Source organism: Rattus norvegicus, chromosome 7 (genome assembly GCF_036323735.1).
Source record: "Rattus norvegicus strain BN/NHsdMcwi chromosome 7, GRCr8, whole genome shotgun sequence".
In the NCBI taxonomy this organism is placed as follows: Eukaryota; Metazoa; Chordata; class Mammalia; order Rodentia; family Muridae; genus Rattus; species Rattus norvegicus.
This window is the reverse complement of record NC_086025.1, coordinates 115,148,092-115,173,497: the sequence shown is the minus strand read 5'-3', so window position 1 is coordinate 115,173,497 and position 25,406 is coordinate 115,148,092. Positions and strand designations below refer to the sequence as shown.

General features: G+C 51.7%; 1 protein-coding gene across 4 annotated transcripts in view; it reads right to left on the bottom strand.

Annotated features, from left to right (window-relative positions):
• Zc3h7b (zinc finger CCCH-type containing 7B) overlaps positions 1-25,406 on the bottom strand; it is a 48,269-nt gene that overhangs the window by 17,016 nt on the left and 5,847 nt on the right. For 2 of the 4 annotated variants that reach the window (XM_006242085.5, XM_039079280.2), the window contains exons 2-12: positions 10,183-10,241; positions 9,205-9,238; positions 8,909-9,106; positions 7,013-7,171; positions 6,439-6,519; positions 5,632-5,688; positions 2,907-2,949; positions 2,266-2,459; positions 1,658-1,979; positions 818-876; positions 49-148 (exon numbers count right to left, since the gene is read on the bottom strand). In XM_006242085.5, the coding sequence (XP_006242147.1) occupies positions 49-148; positions 818-876; positions 1,658-1,979; positions 2,266-2,459; positions 2,907-2,949; positions 5,632-5,688; positions 6,439-6,519; positions 7,013-7,171; positions 8,909-9,106; positions 9,205-9,238; positions 10,183-10,235 (1,300 nt within the window). In that variant the 5' untranslated portion in view covers positions 10,236-10,241. Of the gene's footprint in view, positions 1-48; positions 149-817; positions 877-1,657; positions 1,980-2,265; positions 2,460-2,906; positions 2,950-5,631; positions 5,689-6,438; positions 6,520-7,012; positions 7,172-8,908; positions 9,107-9,204; positions 9,239-10,182; positions 10,277-20,131; positions 20,243-25,406 lie in introns of those variants that run through there. The other 2 variants (XM_039079278.2, NM_001130695.1) reach the window with 2 other exon arrangements.

Genomic DNA, 25,406 nt, shown 5'->3' with positions numbered 1-25,406 from the left:
TCCCAGCATTTCCAGGGCAGAGGGGTGCTGCTGCCGATGTGGGATTACCTGTTTTTGGGTAGCACAGCTGGCAGGCTTGCTTGAATTCATGGGTGGCAGCCAAAGGGTTCTTGATGAGCAGGGCGGTGTTGGGCATGGAGGGCTCTGGCTACAATGGGAAGACATTGGCCATCTTTGGCCCTGAGGGTACCTGGGACCACCAGGGGCAGCCAAGGCAGTGAGAATAGATATGTCTTTTGACCCCTACTCCAATCTGTCCTACTACCCAGTATCAGAACCTAGGACCTTCTTCTGCATCTTCCCAGGCCTTGTATTGTAATATATGAGCCCCGAACACCATGACCTGCCTCAGAAAACCCTGGACAATGAGTAGAAGCCATCTTGGCTCCAGAATGTTTCCTTGAATTAAAGCAGAGGAATTGCAGTGGGCTTGTTTAAGGGCCTACTGCTCTCCCCGAAGTGTCCCAGACATCGACAGACAGGGAGAGCCAATGACTGTCTAGGGCCCACACAGCTAGTGTCTAAGCTGAAGTCTGCACTCATGCTGCTCACTTGGGGTCCAGTGCTCTTTTGAACCTAGAACAGACTAAGGCTGGAGATCAGACAGGATATCACTATGGCTGCTGAGCCTTGTTCTGACACACGCGATAAAGAGGACCCTAAATGTGTTCTCCAGCGTAAGGGCCACTCTGAAGGGGCCCCTCTTGAAGAATGTAGCATCTCACCAGTGCAGAGAGCCCACCTCACCCCCAATCTGGGGCTCGTAACCACAGGATGAGTAGGAGGTCTGGTCTGGGAGCCCACTCGAGTCACTCACCGAGGGAGCTGGCTTCTGAGTACTGCTTGGGGGTCGGTGGTCCTGTGAGCTGGCCTCTTCTAGGGAAGGAGAAGACACAAAGGTTATGTGGCCTAGCACAGAGGGCTTGAGGGGATGCCCCTGTAATTTCTACCTCAGGGACATTCCGTGGGTTCACCCTCCTATTTTCATGGTCACAGCCCTGGAACAAAGAGGCTCCAACATGTCTACCCTTGCTTACTATGCCTTCTGAGGCTTCCTGTTGCCCCTGGGAGAACGTCCAAACTTGTAGCTTGGCTCAGTGAGACCATGGCTCACTCGCGTTCCCCTAGAAACTCCCACTGTAGCTCTCAGCCAGACCCTGATGCTCTACCATACTGAGCCTCTGAGCTAGCAGGTCCTCCAGAAGGAAACCCTGGCTCCTGTCTACCCATGCCATCGAATGGGTCCCTCAGTCTTGAGTGCCCTAGTCTATCTCTGACCTCTAGAAGCCAACCCTATCAAGGCCTGGTCAATTGCCTATGTCCCTGGTTCCCAGCCCAGAGAAGGGCTAATGGAGCTTGTGACCTTGCACCGTGACCTTGCATCAGGATAATCTCCATGGGACCTAAGGTGGGAGGTCCAGAGCTCTTGGGGGGGGGGGAGACACCAGATGGAATCTTTAACATAGCTCTAATTTGGATCTAGAGTGAGACACCCAGCCCGCGGCTCAAGCTCCAGTAGTGCTGAGCACAGCAGAGATAAGACAGTATGGACTGCCCTGGATTGTGAGGGGCATGAGCTGTGGAGATGCAGAACTTCAGAGATCAGAGCTGGAGCAGCACTGTCAAGGAGGAGAGAAAGTACCCACCAACGTCTCACCTAGGAAGGAGTCCGGCTTGTCCAGGGAGCCTCGGGCTGACCCAAAGCTGTCAAGGGCATCCAGCCGAGCCTCCGAGTACGGTAACAGATCCAGGGGGTCCAGCGTGGGCCCTGGAGAGTCCAGGGCATCCAGCACAGAAGCAGCCAGCTTCCTGGAGGGGTCCATGACAAGGCCAAAGGAGGCAGGAGGCAGAGGGCTGGACACGGGGATGGAGCCACCCACCACAGGTGGCAAGAGTGGGGTCCCACCAGGAAACACGGGGATCAGCTGAGGCAGCTCACTAGGCATACCACTGCCAGGCAGGCCACCCTGGACCAGAGACTGCAAAGCGGGGACAGAGCCAGGGGTCAGACAAGTACACAACCATCCAACCCCGTGTGGGTGTGGCACTCCAGGGACCGTAGTCTGACAGTAACTGCTCATGAAGCGGCTCTGCTTGACCTCTCCTGGGATCTGTTCTGTGGACTCCAGCAAGGCCCTCCCAACACCCTCTATCTCCCCAAATGAGATGTGAAGATGGGGCCCTTCCCTTGCCTCTTCATGGGACTGTGGGGTTCTAAGTGAGAGGCTTCAAGGGACAGAACAAGAAAACAGCAGCATGGCTCACCAGAGAGTCCAGGAGGGTGTCCAGTTCTGGACCAAACACGTCCCCATCTGAGAAGTCATCTAGGCCCTCAGTGCTGGGGAGTGGCCTGCTGCTGCCATCCAGGGGGGCCAGTAGGTCCAGAACATGAGGGAACAGGGGCATGGTGGGAGTGGAGGGGAGCAGGGCTGGGGAGCCTCGGAGATCCACGTAGCAGTCTGTGAAGGCAGTGAGCACAGTAGCTGAAGGGCCCTCTGTGGTGGGGGTGTTGCCTAGTCACCGAGCTAACACCTTTCCTTCTTCCCTTGTTCCACAGGGACCTGGTTTCCCTATTCCCCACCCCAGTGGCAATGGCTCAGAGGTAGTCAAGAAGGAAAGACAGCCTGGAGCTGTGGGGGCTTCCTGATTACCTTGGCTCTCCTTAAATATCCACCCACATCACCTTTCTCTGGGGCCAGTGGTACCTTCTCCAAGCACTTATCACATATAACCAGAAGCCCACGAACAGAGAAAGGGAAGTAGGAAGTGAGGGCTCTAACTCGAGGTGTCCAACAGGGTCAGGCATGAGTGAAGGACAGGGACGAGCTGAGGAGTGACCCGTGCTCTTTCCTGTCCTGCCTCAGGGAAGCCCCTGGGGTGTCCTACTCTGCACGGCTGAGACATACCTGTTTCTATGTCATCTATCGATCCCAATCCGTTAGAAGTTCCCTGTGAGAGGAAAGACATAGGGTGGAATGGCCTCAGGGCCCAGCACACGTCCACACGGCTAAGCTGAGGGCCACTCACTGAGGAACGATTGCCTATCACAAGTGGGTTGGTTTTTCAGCCATGGTCTGAGCAGGTGTGGACTGAGAGGTAGCCTAGTAGGTACACTTCAGGGGAACAATGGTCCCAGGCAAGAGATAGACCTCCGTGTCTAGGTTTCCAAAGACCTGGAAAAGGGAAGAGTCCCATCCATGCCCTGAAGCAATGGTTTTGGGTTATTTTGGTTGTTTGTGAGACAGGGTCTTAAAAGCCCTGAGTGACCTGAAATTCACTATGTAGATGAGGCTGGCCTAGAACTCAGAGATCCACCTGCCTCTGCCTCCCAATTGCTAGGATTAAAGGTTGTGAAAAGGATTTTACCAAGCCTTCCATGTCACAAATGGCTTCTACTTCAAAGAGGAATGTGTGCCCTCCCCCAAGCTCAGCCCCCAGGCTCAGCCCCCAGGCTCACAGGAAAGCTTTGCTTCCTCCAAGGAGAATGCCATCCTGAGCGGGATCCAATCCCCACTGCAAAGGTGGAGTGGCTTTCACAGGTCGGGCAGCAACCTGGCCTGGAGTCAGACATTCCTAGACCACAGGCATAGCTCCTCCTCAGGGGGTCCCAGAGAGTCCGAACTCTGCAGCTGCAGAGTAATGGGGTCAGAGCACTGTCTGGGATGAGGGAAATTCAGAGGAGCTTGCTCCGGTCTGGCCAAGTCTCGGCACCCTATCTGGACTTGTTTCCTTGTTTGTAAAGAGAGCTTACAACAGCCATAGCTTGGAAAGTTAGTTTTTTAGTAATTTGTGACATGGAAGGCTTGGTAAAATCCTTTTCACAACCTTTAATCCTAGCAATTGGGAGGCAGAGGCAGGTGGATCTCTGAGTTCTAGGCCAGCCTCATCTACATAGTGAATTTCAGGAAAGCCTCCCTTCCTGATCCCCAGTGAACTCCTCTGCCTTGTTTCAGCCAGTTCCTCTACCCTGAATGTGCTTCCCTTTTCCCTGATGCCTTTTTCATCCTTCGAGGCCCAAGATGGCCAGCCCTGTGTCCTTTCTGTTTCTGCGGAGGCTGGGAGAAGGCCCAGACACTCACTGTTAGCTGCCCTCTTTAAGGTTAGCAGCAGAAACAATGCGGCATCCAGACCTGACTCTGCCTCACCCACCTTACTCAGCCAGCACTCTGGGAGATGTTCCGCAGTCCAAATATTGGTCAAGAGTGCAATTCTTGGGTCAGAGTAGGGCTGTCTAACACCTGCCCTGACCCTGTCTGTTCTGTTCTGTCCATTCCTTGGAGCCCAGAGCTCTTCCTGCCCCACCCCTGAGCTTGTCCACAGATGGCACAGTGAATTCGTGCAGTGCTTGTCCATCCCCCGGGTGTTTGTATATCACAGATAAACTGCATAGGCCAAGGCCACCACACTGCTCACGGGGTTGCTTTTATACACAGTGTACACAGTAAGTAGGTGAGGGGGTCCAGGCAATCGCACACCTTTAATCCCAGCACTGGGAGACAGATGCAGGTCAATCTCTGAGTTCTGGGTCAGTCTGATCTACAGGCTTGAACGGGGCCAGGATAGTCAGGGCTACACCAGCCTGGGGTATGGAAGTGGGGAGGGGAGACAAAAGGGACAAGGAAGCCTCAGTGAATGCTTCTAAGGACAGTGCTGCCTCTGCCCTGCAGAACGAGAGACTTCCAGCCCTCCTGCCGCCCATACTGTCCAGGTTTCTCTCTCCCAGTCCTCTTGCACAGAGCCCTCCTAGTAACATTCACTTGGCAATAAAAAATCCTAAGAAAGCCAAAGCCCGAGGGAGGGCTGGAGTGAATGCCTAAGAGAAAGAGTGTGTTCAGGATCTGACCCTCGACACGAGCAGCTACAGAGCTTACTCTCCTGAACCCTGAGGAGGAACTAACTGTACTGGTGGTCTCAGGAACGTCTCTTCCTCTCCTGACTACGGGCCTCTGCTCCACGGTCTGTGTTTCCTGTAACCTCTCTACCTACCTAAAGGTACCCCCAGGTGGGGAAACCACTTCCCAAGAAGGTTGCCTTGGGCTCGGCTCCATGAATTCATAGCCTTCCTTGTCTTGAGCGCTAAGCTCCAGGGGACTGTCCCTTGTAAATACTGAGAATTGCTTGTGAGCACAACCCAGTCCACCCGGTTCTAGGCACACATGCAGAGTGACCAACGGGACAGAAAAATGAGTCCTGTGCTGGAGGAGCCCGTGGGGAAGCAGCAGCTGAACCTCCCGTGTGACCGTGTAGCATCCACACGGTGCCATCTCTCCTGTAGGTGCCACAGGACGCCAGGAGCAGGCCTGACACTTCCTGGTGCTTACTCATGAGCTCTCAAAAGTTCCCAATACGGAGGCAGGCCTGGCCTTATCTTCCCCACTCCGCTTGGCCTTCTCACAACCCCCCATAACTGTGAGCAGTCCTGACCTTTGTGGATGTGGTCAGATGTACCAGTAAGGAGTAGGGGCTGGTGAAAGTGTGGTAGGGGCTGGGCCTTGAGCCAGACATGGGGACGTCTGTGGTCTACTGCTTGGGGTCACCCCAATGGGTGAATCCAGAGCTCTCGGGCATGGATGAAGAAGACAGGCTGGTATGAAGCTGGGGAAACATTTGGAGTCTCAGACCCCTTCCTACCTGATCTGTTAAGCCAGCCGGGGCGCCATTACTAAGCAGAGAAAACGTTTCCAATTCCTGCCAGAAATTGGGGAGAGGAGAACAGAGATTAAGATTGTGGAAACAGGCAAAGCCTTCCGTCAGCCAGGACAACACAGAGAGCCTGACACCAGCTGTGGCTACCTCCCACCAGGACTACCACTGCCACTGGCTCCGACTTCCACGGTCACATTGTTTTGATCGCCCTCCAAGGGATCTAAACATACACATTCCTGCCAGACACCATCTCATACATTCTCTTGTTTCAGTCTGCCTGTGAGCCTCCCGAGGTGGGCGTAATTATCTGCCTTCCAGATGCGGAAATGGGTGGAAACTCGCACTAATGTGTTTAAGGTCAGGCCAGAGAAACTCAAGCCATATGTTCTGCGTCATGCAGTTTCCAGACGCACGGCAGAGGACTGCATGTGAATGTGAGGAGTCCAGCAGACACTAACATTCAGACAGGCGTAAGGGGGCATCTAAAAACACAAAACTGAAGGGCGCCAGCGTCAACGCGGGCCACTTCAGCCTCGGTAAAGTTGCCTAGGGCAGCAGAGGGGCTGTGTTTTTACAGCTGGTGTCTGCGGTAAGCTGGGAGCTTTGGCTGTTCTTTCCTCTTCCCCCAAGGTCCTGCTGCTCATTCCAGGGCTTTCAGCCAACAGGGAGGAAGGTCACCTGCTGTCACTCCCTCTGTCCTCACCAGGCTCTGGCTACCTTACTCAGGGTCCCTACAGTGCCTAGTCCCTCCCTTCACCCCCCTTCTTTAAGCCTACCCCAAATCCCACCTACCTGGGGTCTCTTATACGCCTTCCGCACCCGCAGCCCGAGCTTCTGAGCCAGCTCCTGACCCAGCTGAGTGACGTTTTCATCCTGCAGAAGGCAGGACACAGGCTTAGGTACACCTGGTGGGCTAGGCTGCCCGGTGCACAGAGCTGTGCTCCTCGACATCTTGGGTGACACTGGCTTTCTAAGTCACATGCTGGGAACCACGGGGCTGTTTTGTTTTTCCTTTTATTTTGGGGGAGGCAAAGGGACAGATTTTTTTTTTTTATCTTTTCCCATATTATCTCTAAGATGGGGAACTCCTTGTGTTGCTCCAGCTGGCCTTGAGCTCCTGGGATGACGGGTACAGCCCACAGAACCAGGCCGCCTCTAGTGTTGTTTATTTTCTAGCAATGCTAGTTATCAAACTATGCAGCTTTGTGTTTTAATGCTGACAATGTCTCTTTATGTCGCCTTGGCTCTCCTGCCAGTATCGCATCAGTATCCCAGTCCTCCTACAGCAGAGGAGGATGCCCAACACAGAGGATGTGTTTGCATACCATGGGAGGGCCAGTACAGAGGCCTGGGAGACAGCACTCACGTGGGGGAGAGCCAGGGAGCACCGGCTGCTGCATTCATAGGCCTCCTTGTGGCGCCCCAGCTCGTTGAGGGCGCGCGCCTTGCGGAACAGTGCCCGGATACTCTCGCCATCCAGGCCCAAGGCCTTCTCACTGTCCTCCAGCGCCTTCTCATACAGGCCCTGCAGGAGACAACCAGGCAGCCCAGTGGTCAGCACCTTTGACACCTCCCTACCATGGAAAACAGTCTCACTTCCCTGCAGAGGAAGAGCAAGGGGGCTGGGCTCAGAGACCAAGCTGAAGAGCTTCAAGACAGAGCTCAGGGAGAGAGGGCAGCATTGACTCTGATGGAGTGTGGTGGTTTGAATAGGTTTGGCCCCCACAGACTCATGTGTTTGAATGCTTGGCCCTAGGGACTGGCACTATTAAGAAGTGTGGCCTGGCCTTGCTGGCGTAAGTGCGTCGCTGTGGAGGTGGGATTTGAGTCTCCTAAGGTCAAGCTCTGCCCGGTGTGGTACACAGTCCCTTCTGCTGCCTGCAGTTCAAGATATAGAACTCTTGTCTCCTCCTGCACCACGCCTGCCTGCACACTGCCATGCTTCCCATCATGATGATAATGGACTGCACCTCTGACACTGTAAGCCAGCCCCAGTTAAGTGTTTTCTTTTACAAGAGTTTGCCTGATAGTGTCTCTTCACAGCGCTAAGCCTCTAACACATGGTGTAAGGATGATGGCTGTGGTGGATGGATACTGATGGGACACTGTGGGGAGAGCCACAGGTTCTACAACAGTGAGCCTGCCTGGTGACAAATCTGTTGACTTGTCTGCCCTTGGCTCAGGACATCACGGGCTAAGAGTAACAGTAGCGCCTCACAGAGATGCCATCAGAGAGAGGCTCACCCTCAAATTCTAACTCCATCCACCTGGGTGGGGCGATGGCTGGTGTGTTTTTCTGGTGATGTTGTTGTAGCTACGGGTGTTTGTAGGGATGTGCACCCAGGGATGTTCATGTAGGAGCTGGAGGAATCCATCTTAGTTTTTGAAACATGATCTGTCATTGGACCTGATTCCACTGACTGGATAAACTGGCTAGACGAGCTGGGTGGTGGTGGTGGTGCACGGCCTTTAAACCCAGCGCTTGGGAGGCAGAGGCAGGTGGATCGCTGAGGCCAGCCTGGTCTACAGAGTGAGTTCCAGGACAGCCAGGGCTACCCAGAGAAACCCTGTGTCAAAAAATGAAACAAAACAAAACTGGCTGGACAATGAGCTTCAGTGGATCATATATATATATATATATATATATATATATATATATATATATATGTGTGTGTGTGTGTGTGTGTGTGTGTGTGTGTTATTTACATATATATATGGGGAAGGGTGTGAGGGGGTGACGTATGGGTGTAAATATGTAAGTATATGTATATGTGTGTGTACATATACATATATGAGTGTGCTGTATGTATCTATGCACATGTATGTATGTGTATATATATTTATGTGTGTGTATGACTATGTATTCTCAGAATGGAACATCAAACTCAGGTCCCTTGTGCTTCAAAGCAATAAAGGCCAACTACTTGACTGACGAAGCTACCTACCTCCATGGGCACCAGGCACGCAAAGGGCAAACAGATATACAGGCAGGTAAAACACCAATTCCCATAAAATAAAAAAAACACTCAAACCAGGTGCAGTGGTGCACGCCTTCAATCCAAGCACACAGGAGGTAAAGGTAAGTGTGTTTCCCTGAGAGTCGTAGGGCAACCTGGTCCTCACAGAAAACTCCAGGCTAGCCAGGGCTACGCGAGACCCTGTCTTTTTTAAGAAGGAGAGAGATAAGAAGAGGCGGAGGAGTCAGGCCCAGGCCAGGAGCATCTGGGGACAGGGTTGGGGTAGGGGAGAAGGGCCGACGCACCATGGTGAAGTAGCAGGCAGCCCTGTTGACATACAGCTTGCACAGCAGCTCCCGGGGTAGAGCCACCTGGTCCGAGGCGGCGTAGTCAGCCACGTTCAGCCCTTCCATGTACTGCACCAGAGCCTGCTTGTAGTCCTTCTCCCGGAAGAGGTCGTTGCCCTCGGCAAACAGGTTCTGCACAAGCTTGAGCAGGAAAGCCTGTGCAAAGAAGGAAGGAAGGGGCTAAGCAGGCCTCCATCCAGCCTGGCTCAGTTACGGCCCTCACCGCAGCCACACGCCACCGGACGGACGCTCACCTCATACTCCTCTTGCTTTAGGGGTAGTGTCGACCTAGTGGGAAGAGAGAGACAGGACAGGGTGAGCCCATGGGGTGGTCCCATGTGGAGCCCCGAGGCTGGCATTTCAGGCCTGAAGTAAGTAGGCCTCAGGCAGCTGTGGCTGAGGTAAGAGGTGAGCAGACTGCATGGAGTCCCTCGGTTCTGATGGAAGGACTTCCATTTTTCCCCAAACTCTCCAGAGGCAGATGCTGGACAAGATCTGCAGCTCCAGCCAGCAGCTGCCCTCAGCCTTCGAGCTCAGCCCTTCCTAAGGAAAGCCAGACTCCAGGGCTCTAAGTTACAACGGCAGGGGAGCCATGGCGGGTCTAGGTGGCCCACAGCACTAGGAAAGGACAAGAGGAAAACAGACTGGCCAAGGCAAAGTCAGGAGTGACCTGTTTGGCACAGGACTGCTGCTACGAAATTAACACCTACTCTGGAACAACCTCATCAAACCAAATTTCCACCTTTGACCCACAGGGCGAGTGATGCAGAGTCCACCTCAGGCGCCCTCAGTCTGGGAGGCTCTGCCCTTCTCCTGAGCTACGCAAACACTCAGTTAGCTAGTGCCAGGTCCAGTGACAGCAGCCAACCCCTCAACCAGACACTAACAAGTCACTCAGTGGCTACACATTCTCTCCAGTGTGTACAACCACAGCTCCCTGTGGAAGAGAGCATTGGCTCAGGAGAGCTTGTGTGTCTGTCAGCCTGGGAGAAGGGCGGGGCTTGTCTCCTGGTCCCTCATGGAGTGGGGCAGGAGATGAAAAGGGTCAGGGTAGACAAGATCCGGGGGGCAGCCAGGGCAAGGCAGCACAGGGACATGTACTTGTGGGCTCATGGCCTCTGCCTTACCTGCCCCTTTCCCAGCTCTTCCCACCTCTCCGCATCCCAGTGCACTCAGAGCAGGGCTTAGCCAGGAGGAGGAGAGCCAGACCCACCTGCCCACTACCCACTTACTGAATGAACTGCAGCCCCTTCTCGATGTCCGCCTTCCGTTTCTGCCTCTCCATCAGTGTCTGCAGGGAGAGCATAAATCCATCAATCAGACAGCATGTGTGCGTGGGGGTGACAGGGCTGGTGGATGGGGGAGTAGCTGCTATCCCCACCCTGTCCTGTGGCTGTCAGAAGGCTCTCTCCCTTCTGATCTTTCCACGGCAAAGGTTTAAAGCGGTCTTCAGAGTGACAGGCCATCCCAGGGACTATGCTGACATCTTGCAGACCTGTGACCCACCGGACTCATTTGTGTGGTAAACTTGAAGGGCAAGGGACACGTATACATGGGCCACCTGCCCATCACCACACAACAGCGTGAGCAGTGCCTGGAACGGCTCAAGTTCAGAGGAAAACCTTGTTTTACCGTTAAACGTAGGATCACCAAGGAGAAGGAACACAGCTAGTGCAAGTAATAGTCGGTGACGGTTTACATGAGGGGCACCTGCCACGGGTCCTGCGTTTATCTTCCTCTCTTCACTGAGTTCCTGCTCACTCTGCAGCCCACTTGCCCTCACACAAGGGGAACCTCAGCTGGGTCAGAGGTGGCTAAGGCTAAGCTTGAACCCACTGAATGCTTTCTTCCACCAGCAGCCCCTTGGGTCACTATAAGCCCTGGTGGTGGCTGCCTAGGAAGAAAGGCAGACTCTGTGAGTACCTCGTGCCTGGGCCAGGGCGTGGAGCTCAGCCCGGGAAGGCCTTGGGTGGGGGTGGGAATGTCTAAACTGATGGGGATATAACTGTCACCCCAGGGAGCCCTCCATATGCCAAGAAACCAATGAATGTATTTATGGGGCACTGACACTAACAGTGTGTTTGACATCAAGGGATTATAGAAAGGCTATTCTCTCTTCTTATGGCTTTGGGCCTCAGTGTCCCAAGTGGGAATTGGGGCTGATGGTAGATCTACCATACTGGCTATCATGACGGTTTGGGAGGTGATAGGTGCAGAGTTCCCGGCCCAGATAACGGTCCAAACAGCACAGGAAAATGCATGATGCCATACTGCCCGCCCACCCCCCCTTGCAAGACACCGGATATGTGGTTCTTGGGTCAGAAACCTGACTGTAATTCAGAACTGAGGTGAGAGGCCAGCCATGATAGAAAGCTCTGGCTTCTCTGTCTACAGCGTGAGCCCCTCATTCCTGCAGCCCACTCTGCCCCTTGTCACACTGCAGCCTACCCACAGTTCCTACGCCTGCACTGCCATACTCTCTCCTGGCCTCCCTGCAAAGGCTCCCCTCCCCTGGCCCAGCACCAATCTCCCTCCAGTCCTTGAAACAGCCCTACCACTGCTTACTTATCTAGTGTTGGCTGGAGTTGGGTAGCTTCGACTGATCAGGGTCAGGCTTGACCTGCAAGTACAATTGGGCGGCGATGACAAGGCTATACTGGATACATGCAGTAGGGCCCAGTCCTGTGCCGGGGAAGCTGTGGAAGGCAGAAATCTGTGGTCTGAGCACAGGCACTATATGACATGGCCACCGATCCACATCTGCTGAGCACCCAGTGGTTGGACCTCGTCTACCGACTGGCCTCTGCCTCTCCTTACCCCCAGTCTGTACTGACCCCAGACACTGTCCCTCATTGTCCCTCAGCCTTCCCAAGTACACCCTGGGAAGGGTCTTTCAAAGTCACACATTTGATCCTGTCTGACCCTGTGTTTGATGTTTGAAGAGTCTCCTCTCTTCAGCCAGTCAAGATTCCCTAGCAGTGCTGCTGCCTGTAATCCCGGTACTCAGAGGCTGAGGCAGGAGGACAATGAATTAGAGGGCAGCCTGACCAACCTCCCTGTACTCCATGGCTTCCCGGAAGCCCCTGGCAGGCAGAAACACTTCGCATCGGCCCTCAGTCCCGACATCCAGCAGACTCAACCACGAACACTGCCCACAGTCACCTCAATAATTCCAAGGTGGCTGAATCAGCCATGAGGTCAAGAAGTGCTGCTTCAGAGAGAGGCGCAATCTCCACAGCCCGGAGTTACCCACCTCACTGCCCGCTTCTACTGACTGGCCACGTGACGCCTCTTACCCTTTCCTCCTGACTCAGGAGACAGAACAGCACCCGGGATATCCTAAACTTTAGAGTCTGGCTTGTGGCAAGCACTTCATCAACAGGCCACGGGGTGATTAGACTCCCTCTGCTGGGTGTTCACTCAACAACGGCCATCTAAAATGAGAAGCTGGTATCTCTGTACCCCAGCCAGCCTCACAACTGAGTTAGAGACACGGGTGCCCGGGCTGCACCGGAAGCCAGACTTCTGTGGCGAATAGACTAGGATAGCGCTTGAAGTGGCAGCTGGCACTGGGGAGGAGGGTTTGAGATGGGTCTTTAGTTTGGTTGTTTGTTTCAGGTTTATTTATCTATTTCTTTTTAGGATGGATCTTCCAATGTAGCTCTGACTAGCAAAACACTCGTAGAGCAGCCAGGCTTCCAGCCTTGGGTGATCCTCCTGCCTCTGCTTCCCAAGAGCTGAGATTACAGGAATCCAACAGCACAGCCGGCTGAAGGGTAAGTGGGAGCCTTCTGGAGGACCACCCACTCTTGAGTTCTCCTAGCATTGTGGGCCAAGGCTCCTGATTACTTTTCATCAATCTTGGGGGGTGTCCCTGGGGTTTTACAGTCATGAATGATGGACCAACATTTGAGAGATAAAGAAACGATGTTCAAATGGGTCATAAGATTCGCAGCCATAGCCAGGCATGGTAGGGCATGACTGTGACCCCAGAGCTCAGGAGGCAGAGGCAGGTGGATATTTGATTTCAAAGCCAGCCTGGTCTACAAAGTGAGTTCCAAGACAGCCAGGGCTACACAGAGAGCCCCTGTCTCGAAACACAAAAACAAATAGATATGCAGCCAGCAAGTGGAGACCATTCTAAGGACACCAGATCTCAGGTCATCAGACCTTCCTTCAAAAATGACAGAGGTAGACCCTTTCAGCTTTGATGGGGTATTTGACATCTGTCCCTAGCCCCAAGGCAGATGTCTGTCTGGTATGATTCCCTGTAGGAAGGTAGTTCAGTCCCAGGGTCTACATGAATCACTGAGGGGTCTCCCATTGTGTATAAAGGCCTTAGAATAAAACTGACAAATAGACTATCTCACAAAACAGTATAGCGGGGAGAGGTTTGGTAGAGCACTGGTTAAGGAGGATTCCCTGGGCTCTTAATGGCACTACCATAAGAAAGGTCTAGCATCAAACACTGGGCCCTCAGCCACTCCTCGCTGTCAGAGTGACACTATTGCTAAGAGCCACAGTGATGCAAACTGACACCTGGTCAGAGGCCCAGCTCTGTAGGTGGCCCAGGTAACACTGGGCAGAGCCCTGGCTAAAAAGGATGGGGGCTGGAAGGAGAAGGGTGTCCTCACTGTATCCCTCTTCCAACCCCACCTGAGCCCAGTCGAAGCTGGGGTGCTGGCTCCCCCCTTAATCCTGGCATTTCAGAAACAGAGGCAGGTAGATCACTATGAGCATGAAGCCAGCCTGTTCAACTTAGCCCAGGACAGCCAGGACTTCATAGAGACCCTGCCCCCCCCCCAAAAAAGGGAACAGATTTCAGAATGCTTTCTGTATTATGATCACCTGTGGGATGTGAATCTTGACTACCTGAGTTGGATCCCCAGATCCCACTGTGAAAGGAGAAAACTGACTCTTTAAAGACGCCCCCCGCCCCGCACAACTGAGGCACATACATCCTATGTTTATACACACTCATGCACACATCATACACATACAATAGTAATATATATTTATATTACAATGTATATAGTATATATAGTAATATACACATAAACATATGTATATACTCCATGCCAGGTATTGAGGCACATGCCTACAATCCCAGCTCTGGAAGCAGAGGCAGGAGGACCAGGAGTCTAAGGCCAGCTCAACTACTAAAACTACTACACAGTGAGCCTGACTCTGGGCTGAACTGAAGTTTGAGATCTTATCTCATTGAACACAAAAAACCACCAGTAACAATAATAACACAAAACAAGCACAGGACTGAGGGCTGGAGAGATGGCTCAGAAGGTGAAGTCACTGGCTGCTCTTCCAGAGGACCCAGGTTCGATTCCCAGAAGCCACAGCAGAGGAGGCGTTTGAAAGAATACGCTCCCTAACTCATTTTCTCTAGAAACTGGAATCTGCTAGGCAGCAAGGGGCACAGAATGACTTCCTCAGCAGGGTTTGGATCTTTTACTCCCCCACAGGCAAAATCTGAAATACGAGGAACGATGACTGACGTGGGGCAGGTGAGAACCAGGAACCTGAGAGCTCCGGTATTCAAAGTCAGGGTTCTGGGTTCTGATCCCAGCACTGAAATGGGGGTGGGTGAGGAGGAGATGAGAATGAATGAGAGATTAATTACCATGACACAGTTCATTAGTCCAGGAGGCACTGTGCTGCCCGACTCCTGAAGATCTCACGGCTAATGGTGGTAGAATGAGAGAAAGGCCATGGGTTCGTCCGCCCAGCTATTTTACAGATGAATGAATAAAAGGACCTGCGCCCAAAGAGACGACCCTCACAGCAGTGCTTGAATCTGCCGAGTGGCTCCTGTGGGGCAGGGGCTGTCCTGGGCACCTCACTCCCCTTGATCTCCACAACAGCTTTCTAAGGCAGATACCGTTAGCCCCCCTTCCCCCCATTCTACAGAAGACATCAGGGCTACAGAAAAGCTAACTGACCCATCGCAATTATGGATGCCAACCCTGGCAGCCTGGTCCTAGAACCTACACACATCACCGTCACCCTTGCTATCATTGAGTAAGCGGGCCCAGCAGGAGGACCTGTCCGTCCATTGGTCCACCAAGATCAAGTCTCCCCTGGTTCACAGTAACTCCAACTTCTGACTCCCTTAGGCTCAATCCATGACGCCCCTCCCCCAGCCCCGACTGCAGTTACAGTCAGAGTTGACTACTCGATACCCTAATACAGCAACCAGCTCTCACCTAATTCCACTTCAAGCCTTTAGCCAAGTGGCTTCCTAACTGGGGACCTCCTTGCTGCTGAGGTAGGAGGGTTGTTTTTTTTTTTTTTTCAAACTTGCCCCTTCCTGGCCTCTGGCATCCTCCCACCTCTAGGATCCTTTTGCTGTCTCTGTGGGTGGGCATTTCTTGGCCCGGACTCAAGGCCAATGTTCCTGAGACTCCAGGGAAGGGACAGTGCTCGTGTTGTCTATGCAGTCCCCAGACAAGCTCCTGTATTTCATGATCTCATGAGTCATGCTGGTGACTCAAGGATCTAACCCCTGCCAAGTGTACCCCGTCCTCAGCAGTAAAGATCTTCAGCTTCACCTTCTGGGTTCTGGCACCTGGATGTCTGCCGCCCAGGCCTATCTATGACCTCCGCATTGTGGGTCATAACTAGAGCCCACTACCCGCACCCAGACAATTCCTATTTATCTTTTAAGACCCATGCCTGCAGGGCTGGAGCTCAGCAGATAAGCACACTGGCAACTCTTTCAGAGGACCAGGTTTCAGTTCCCAGCCCCTTCTTGGTGCTGTCTATCTCCAACTCCAGCCCCAGGTGATCTGACGCCCTCCTCTGACCTTTGAGGGCACTGCGCACATATGGTGCACAGATCTACACACAGGCAAAGCACTCATACACATAAAATAAAATTAATATTAAAAAAGGCCTACTTCTGTTTGAGGCCAGCTTGGTCTACAGAGCAGGTTCCAGGACAGCCAAGTCTCCACAGCAAAACCCAAAGTCCCTAAACAACGACAACAACAACAAAACCCTACTTCTATGTCCACACAATCTTGATGCCCATCCCAACTGTACTTGGCTTCTTCCCACTAAACACATTCCACAGCGAACACCCACAGCGAACACAGCATCTCCTTCCCTCCCCCTCTGTCTTCTCCATTCTTGTCCACTGCCTAGTCAGAGCTCTGACTGTCAGCGGGGCTCATCAGACCCCAATTCCTTGACCTTTAACCTCCCAAGCATCCCTTGATGTGTGGTGAGAACCTCCACGGCTTCCCTCTCTCCAACCACACGACTCTCACGGGACATCATATGTCTCACCAGTGAACCTGTACCATTTGCTTCCACTCTGAAGGCCAGGGACATCTGTCTAATACATACACCAATGTCATTCCACTTCTCAAACCCTCTCAAATGTACATGTGTTGAACACACATGCACACACGCACACACACACACACATGCACACACACACAGGCACACACACATGCACACACACAGGCACACACACACAGGCACACACACACGCACACAGGCACACACACGCACACGCGCACACACACACACACGCACACACACACACGCACACACACACACGCACACACACACGCACACACACACAGCACACACACAGGCACACACACACACACGCACACACACACACAGGCACACACACGCACACAGGCACACACACGCACATGTACACACACACACACGCACATGTACACACACACAGGCACGCACACACACACAGGCATGCACACACACACACACACGCACACGCACATGCACACACACACGCACATGCACACACACACACACAGTCACTATGTCATGAGACCTAAATAAGCTGTCGTGTAGTGATGTACCAAGGCTGGTTCTCTGGTATTAATAATATACATCAACTACACAAGATGCCACTGTTAGGGGAAGCTGGGTGAATTCTTTTTTTTTTGTACAATTTTTGCAACTTCTCAAGAATGACAAGTTAAACAAATAAACAAGTAAGACTTCCTGCGACACCCCTCCCAAGAGGACAAAGTGCACCTTCTTCAGTTGGTGTCTGCAGCACAGCAGGGCATGCCTGACCTCCCCTGGTCCTGTGGCAAGGCCCGGAAGGTCACACGCTAGCAGTGCTGTATCATCAGGCTGCCTCCTCTGAACGGAGCCTCCTCCATAGCCAGTGCAGCTTCAAAGCTCAACTGCAGCGTCCCCTCAACCAGGGAGCCTCTCCCAACTCCACCCAGGCTCAGTGCTCTACGCCCGTTGTACCCACCATGCTTATCCTAGCTGATGCAATCATGTGACTCCTGAAGGCGAAGCTGCACCTGACTCATCTCTGAGAAGCCCAGAGAAACAGTGCTTAGGAGCCAGTGGTCGGAGGGGCCCAGGGATCTGAGGACAAGACTGAGGAGGCTGCCATCACTCATCACTCATGCTTTCTCCTGCCACAGAGCCTGAAATATCACCTCAGTCTTTACAGTACTCTGTAAGAAGGAACAATTATAGTCCATTTTGTAGACGGGGAAACAAGCACAGAGGAGTGAAACAGCCTACCGGGGTCTCCCTGTGAGAAATGACGGAGCTGGGATTTGAACCCTGGAAGTTGGCCCGTTGATCACTTCCTCTGTTGACACAGGTCTCCCACAGCCTGTCTTCACCCTGTCCTCATGCATACATGACCTCAAGTTTAGCTGAAGAGCAGCAGTCCCTCCGGAATGCAGGCTGGCCACATACCATGCCCTTGCCGCCCGAGCTTCCGTCACCCCTGAGAACACTTGGAAGCCATGGTTCTCGATGGCTTCCCCAGTCAGAGCAGGAAAAGTTTCACTGCACCCTCCTCAACCCTCCCAGCCCGCAAGCTGGGCCCGCACATATCTCTTGATAAGTGCCCATAGCCCTTGAAGTATGTCTACCCACTCCTGGCCTCCCTGTCCCATGGCTGCCAGGGAGGGGCATGTTTTATTTCCACAGATCGACATGTTAAATAAGATGTACAGCAGGAACTGTGAGCGGAGCCGAGAAAACGCCTCCTGACAGCTAGCATCCCCCCAACTATGAACACAGGCAATACGCTGTGCCCATGCCCTTGAGTTACACGTGTGCGGCCAGCAACACTGCATTCTTTCTGACCGCATCTCAGTTACTGAAGATAAAAAAAGAGTTCCTGTTTATCACTTCAAATTTACAGTAACTACACGAGGCACACGGTAAACCTTGCTGAATGAACAGTCTAGGGCTGGAGAGATTTTAGTCAGTAAAGTGCTTGCCTTACATGCACGGGGACCCAGAACCAAGAATAAAAACGCTGGGCATACCGGCACACGCCTGCAATCCCAAAGTCGGGGAAGTGGGATAGGCAGATTCTCAATGAGCTCCAAACCAACGGGACCTGATCTCTAAAAGCACGCCAGAGAAATGGCTCAGTGGTTAATAGCACTTGCCGCTCTAGTAAAGGATTCAGGTTCGGCTCCCAGCACCCATCTGGAATAGGGGCGCCCGTACACAATGACCTGTCACTCCAATTCTGGGGGATCTGGCACCCCTTTTCTGGAGCAGTGACCAGGCACACGGGTGGTACAAACACACGCAGACATGCAGACAAACACTCATCTACATAAAAAGAAAAAGCAGACGACTCCTAAGGAATGTTACCCAAGGTTGTCACCTGGCCTCCAGGTGTCACACAGGAACACTATACATGTACATCAACACATATACACAAACACACGTGTACACACACTACACGTATGCATGCATATACACATGAACCCGCGCGCTCGCGCACAAAGTCCATTGGGAGAAGAGTTTTTCCCTGTAGTCCCATATCTTTCGCTTCTGATCTAGAAGGGACTGAAACAAAAGGCTCTGTGCAAAAGAATCATCTGTGCCCACAATCACCTCAAAAGTAGGATTTATCATCCCATTGTTCACAGAACAATAAGGCTTAGACTGGATGGGGACTGGCCCAAGGCCACAGCATTGCTGAGGAAGGCCAAGCTGCTGGCACCACCCCAGGCCCAAGGCAAGAAAGTAGGTTAAGAAGCAAGAGTGAAATGGTGTCCACGGGCCTCGGCAGCCTGCAGGCTGCTTTCTTTGAAACCGGCCATCTTTTTTTTAATTTCTTGGGACAGGATTTCTCTATGTATTCCTAGATGGCCTGGAGCTCACTATGTAAACCAGGCTGGCTTTGAACTCACAAAGACCAACCTCCCCAAGTGTTGGGATTAAAGGAGTGTACCACCATGCATGACAACTTGTTATGTTTTTTATTATTATTTTTTAGGTATCTGTGTCCGTGTATAGGCATGTGCAGGTGAGTTGTGCTGCCTGAGAAGGCCGGAGGCAGCAGATCTGGCGGTGGGGTCATCTGAATGACCTGTGTGCTGAGAACCAAATTTGGGTCCTCTGGAAATTCAGCAGTGCTCTTGACCTCTGAGTTGTCTCGCCAGCCCCTGACGTTTTAATAAAGCTGTCATTTAAGCTTAAAAAGGAAATAAAGTAAGGGTAGCAGAAGGTCACCCTCAGAAGGTCGCCCTCAGAAACTGTAAGGAAGCATAAGGTGATCACTGGCAGTGACACACGACTTTAATCCCAGCACTCAGGAGGCAGAAGCAGGAAGATCTCCGAGTTCAAGGCCCGCCTGGTCTACAGAGCAAATTCCTAGGCAGCCAGGGCTACACAGAGAAACACTGTCTCAAAAAAATAAAATAAATAAATAAATAGTAATAAATAAACATAAATTGCCCAGAAGTCACCACTCAGAGAGACCCCAATGCCAGTGTCTTATTTCCGACTTCCTGTAGCACACAACAGGAAGGCAGGATATGACAGTGGCCGTCGGCCCTGGGACTAAATTCATCGCTGTCCCATGCTGCTTGAGGACATGTCTGTGAGTTCTGTTATCTGTAAGATGGGGCTGGTCATATATTCCCGTCTACCCGGCAGGACTCCCATGTCTCCCCCACAGCAGGTCAGAACATATTTTCTGCTGTACTGAGTTTCGGTCAACACTGACTTTGCAGTTTTTGACTAGCCCACTCTTTTTTTGGTAAGAACAATGGCCAACTTGCTGTTTTTATTCCTCATTAAACAGTGCTCACCTGAAAGGGGATGTCCTGTCACCAGTACTGGGACACAGTTAATAACCCCCTGACCTCATAGATATTGTTTTAAAAAGATTTGCTTATATTACCTTACCTGTGAGGTAGATTTTAAATGCATACGTGTATGTCTGTTGGGTCCTCCAGAACTGGGGTTATGGATGGCTGAGAGCTACCGTATTGGTGATGAGATTCAAACCCAGGTCCTCTGCAAAAGCAATACGTGCTCTTAACCACTGAGTTATCTCTCCAGCTCCCAGCCCTCAGAGATCTTCACGACGGTCGAGCAGGCAGAAAAATAGGTGGCATGTTGGTCTGGGGAGATGGTTCAGTACATAAAAAAGGTACAAGACCTGAGCCTGATTCCCAGAACCCACATTCAAAAGCTGGTCACAGGGCTGGAGAGCTTTGCAGAGACTCGCTACTATTACGGAGAACCAGGTTCAATCCCAGCACTGTACAGTGGCTCATGACAGTCTGTAAGTGCAGTCCCAGAGGATCCGATGCATGGATATTCACAAAACATTCACACACATAAATTAATTAAGAATTTCAAAAGGCAGGCTGGAGAGATGGCTCAGTGGTTAAGAGCTCTGTTCTTCCAGAGGTCCTGAGTTCAATTCTCAGCAACCACATCACCATGGCTCACAACCATCTGTAATGGGATCCGATGCTTTCTTCTGGTGTGTCTGAAGACAGCTACAGTGTTCTCACATACATAAAATAAATAAATAAATCTTTTTAAAAAAAAGAATTTTAAAAGGCTAGGCATAGTGATGCATGCTTATAATGTCAGAGCTGTGGAGGCAGGGGCAGCTGGGTTGCTGGAGTTCGCTGGCCACCCACTCCAGCTTCCTAGGTCAGCTCCAGGACAATGAGATCCTGCCTCAGAAGATGGATGGTTCCTGAGGGCTAACACATGAACATGCCCACGTATGAACACACGCTAGCACACAGATGTATATCTGCAAACACATGAACACACATGCTCACATAATAGGTGTTAAACCCACCCAGCAAGACAGGCAGAGGCAAGAGTGAGGAACAAGTAGGAAATCGGGTAGGTGATGGAGGGGAGACCCTTCAGAGGACTCGCATTTGAGACACGGAAGGAGGAAGGACAGAGGACTAGCGTGCGCCCAGCTGAGGGCAGTCGACTTGAAGGAAAACAAGCTCTGTAGGTTCAAGGAAAACAAGGGGCAAATAAGGGGGGAGGTACAGGCTGCAGCTTGACCAGAGAGCTACAAATCCCACTGGACAAGCAGGACTATGTTGTGCCTAAATGCAGAAAAGGTTTCCAGCAGGAATGACAGGGCCTGACTTAAAGAAGCTCCCTTTGGCTGTTGCACGAAAGACAGATGACAAGAAGAATCAGGAACACAAGGAGGCTTAATACAGGTTTGATTAAGGCAGAGAACGGAGAAGGAACATTCAGGAGGTTACTAAGCCCTCTTGACATTAGCCTACACTGGCTGATCTTTACAGCTTTTGACATCCATCTCTGTATCCTCACACCAAACAGAGGGCAAATATTACTGGAGCACACAAGGGGAGACAGAGGCCGAGAACGGTAACATTCTCATGTGTGCACTGCCAGAGTGCCTGCCGCTGGAGTTGGGAATGGAAGGCAGGACTCACTGCTCCACCCTGCTCTGTGTCCCTCCACCTGTGTGGGGGTGGGTGTTGGGGGGTGGGGGACAGCACTTCATGGGATGGAACGAGAGAGAGGGAACAGCTGCTCCAGGGTAACTTCTGAAACCCCAGGACGGTTGATTCCAGCCTGGACCGTCACCCTGGGGCTCACAGGCAGGGATGGGCTCCTGCCTGACATTGACACTTCAGAACCTCAAGCTGGCAGGAGGATACATCTGTTGACCTCAGAGAACCAGATACGCTGCCTGGTCCCTTTCTGAGCCCAAGAGCCTCTGGAGGTAGAGGAAGACTGACAGCGCCCGCTTTCTCCTCAAAGCCAGGGACATTATCTTTTGAAGGATTGCCAAGATACTGTTAGTGACAGGAAATCAGCCGCTGCTGTAAATAAGTTAATAAATGACTGAATAAATGTTGGTGATAGAAAACAGCTACCAGTCCAGACAGATAAGAAATTAATTAACCAGGCTGGGCAGTGAAGAGGCTGAAGCAGGAGGAGTTCCAAGAACTTGAGGCCAACCTGGGCTACATTGTAAGTCCATGCCTTTTAATAAAAAAAAAAAAAAGATTTGGATTGGGGACTTGCTCAATGGCAGTCAGAGGTTCTGGGGTCCATTCTTAGACAGAGAAAAGGACTAAGTAATCCAATGGCATCTTGTATGAGGCAATTACAGACTTCGGGTTCTCAAAGGGTGAGATGCACGCCCATCTTGTGTGTATCTTGACAGTCTGCCAGAAAGTCCCAGGATCCTTCTGCCTCCCGTTCTCCAGGGCTGAGATTACAGGGCTGCATCACCGCGCCAACCTTTTAGAGACGTGTGTGCGAATTCAGTAACCCCTACAGTGGCTGTGGGGTGCTTTACTCCTGCCCGGAAGAGCATCCGTGTTTGAAGGAAGGCGTCAGAAGCTCCCTATCTCCCACTATTAGCTGATGTATAATGGTTTGTCCTAATCTCTCTGATGGATGTGTTAGGAAATTGCTCCTGTGGTGTTTTCAATTGGAAAACTGAGCTAACAGGGTTAGCATTAAGGTTAGGGTTACAGTTAGCCTTAGTGTTCGGGCTATGGTTGGGGTAAGGGTAATGGTTAAAGTAGGAGTGGGGTTGGAGTCAGGGGTGGGGCTGGGGCTGGGGTTCGGTTAGTGGTGTTGGTTGGATTTGGTGTTGAAGTGGTGGTAAGAGTAGAGTGGGAATGAGGTAGGAGTAGGAACGCACTTGTCTGGTGTCCTTGTCTGTCACTCTGCTTATTTGAGGTAGGGTCTCTCTCTAAACCTGAGGTTCCCATTTTCTTGGCTAAGCTGGATGCCAGTTAGCACCAGTGATCCTCTTCAGACCTGTCGTTACAGGAGTCTGCAAGGACGCCAGCTTGTTACGTGAGTGGAGGGAGCCAAACTCCTCACGACTGAGCAACAGGTGCCTTTAGCCCCCACCTTCCGTCCAGCTCCTGCACCCAGTACTAGGGATCAAGCTCACACCGCAAGCTGGTGTGGCAAGCGCTTTACTGACTGACTCCTCTCCCAGCACTTGGAATGGAGGCAGGAGAATTAGGAATTCAGCTCTGACCTCAGCTACACAGTAAGTTTGAGACCACCCTGGTTTACATAAGACCCTACAAGGCCAGGCGAGGCAAAGGCAGGCAGATCTCTGAGTTAATGGCCAGCCTGGTCTACAGAGTGCATTCCAGGACACCAAAGGCTATGCAGAGAAAACTTGTCTTTAAAAGCCAAGAAAAAAAAAAAAAAAACAAAAACCAAAAAACCCTTTGGGTTCTACAGTCCTATTGGCTTGCCCATGACTCCTGCTCTATGACGGCTACACAATTGTGGAAGCGTGCCTTGTCTCTCTGAGCCCCAGGCTCCTCATCTGTAAAATGGGGCCAGCAATGGTAACAGACTTCCCTCAGGGAGTAGTCGAGTGGGTATGATAGAGGGCGCAGAAAGAACCAAGCCCTGTGTAAATATGTGGCAGCTGCTGTCCTTGTTCCCATCCCAACCTGATACAAGGCTCAGGAATTGTCCCTGAAGAAGCCACCCAGAAGGTGCTGGAGAGAAGATGGGTTCTGGAGACAGAAATGCTGTATTCTGTCCCCAGAGGGCTCTCAGGAGTGCTAACAAACTCCTGCAGAAGCTATCCCACAGCCTGCCCAGAAACAGACTACATAAGGTGGGAAGGAGCTCTGTAGCTGGTGCTGTCACAGGAAGAGGAGCCTGTTTGCTATGCACCATTAAATAGGACTAAAGGATCTGGCCTCTACACTGGCCTGGAGCTGACAGAATGATCACTTCAGCCCATGCAGCCTCCAGCTGCAGGGTGCCCTCCCCTGCAGACACCCCACCTTCCGTGACTCAGGTCTACGCTGTAGACCTCACCAGCTTCTCCACTCACCCTTTATGGCTGCTGCAGACAGACTCAGTGTGCTTTGCTGTAGACAGACTCTGTGTGCTTTGCTGTAGACAGACTCTGTGTGCTTTGCAGACTTTTTTTTTTTTTAACAACGCCATCTAAACTCTGTGCCTGCCCTTGTCTATTAGCAATAAAATGTGGACAACCAAGACACACACCCACAGGATGATTTGGGGGTGCGGGGGGGTTAAATAAACTCAGAAGCTGGGCTTGGCCACAGGGGCATTACTGGGTGGTATTGCTAAATTAGTAAAAGGTTTTTTAATTTATTATGTATATGAGTACTCTGTAGCTGTCTTCAGACACACCAAAAGGCATCGGATCCCATTACAGATGGTTGTGAGCCACCATGTGGTTGTTGGGAATTGAACTCAGGACCTCTGGGAGAGCAGCCAGTGCTCTTAACCACTGAGCCATCTCTCCAGCCCCTTAGTAAAAATTTTAAAATCCCTCTAGCTTCTTTTTTTTTTTTTTAAGATTTGTTTTATTTGGGAACTGAAGAGTAGCTAATTGGTGGAGCGCGGGCTGCTCTTCCAGAGGACCCAAATTTGATTCCCAGCACCATATGACAGCTTACAACCATCTGCACCTCCAGTTCCTGGGCATCCAATGCCCTCACACAGACATGCGTGCAGACAAAACAGCAACGCATGTTAAAAGTAAGTAAAGAAACAAATCTTTAAAAGACTAGTTTTATTCTTAACTATGTGCAGGTCTGTGTGAAGGTTGTGTGTGAGTGCGGGTCCCTGTAGAGGCCAGAAAAGCACTGGATCCCGGAGCCTGAGTTACAGGGAGTTGCAAGCAATCGATGTGAGTGTTGGGATTTGAACGCAGGTCCTTTGGAAGAGCAATATATGCTCTTAATCACCTAACCATCTCTCTCTGACCACTTTAAAAACAAAAAAACAAAAAACACAGAGTCTCCCTCTGTAGACCAGGATGAACCTACAATTCTGTCATCTAGTTCCCCTCCTGCGCCCCCATCCCTCTCTCTTTCCCTCTTTAGGACAAAGTCTCTGTAGCCCTGGCTTTCCTAGAACTCCCTCTGTAGAGCAGGCTGGCCTTGAACTCATGAAATTCGCCTGCCTCTGCCTCTCAAGTGCTGGGACTTAAGGCCTGTGCCACCGCTTCCCGGCTCCTCTTCTTTATTTTTTAAAGTTTTGTTTTAAGTTATGTGTATATGTATCTGTCTATGTGTAGATATGTGGTCCTGAGTTGGAGGCCAGAGGAAGACACTGATCCCCTAGAACTGGAGCTCCATGTAGTTGTGACCCTCCCAACGTGGGTGGTGGGATCTAACCTTGGGTCCTCTAAAAGCGC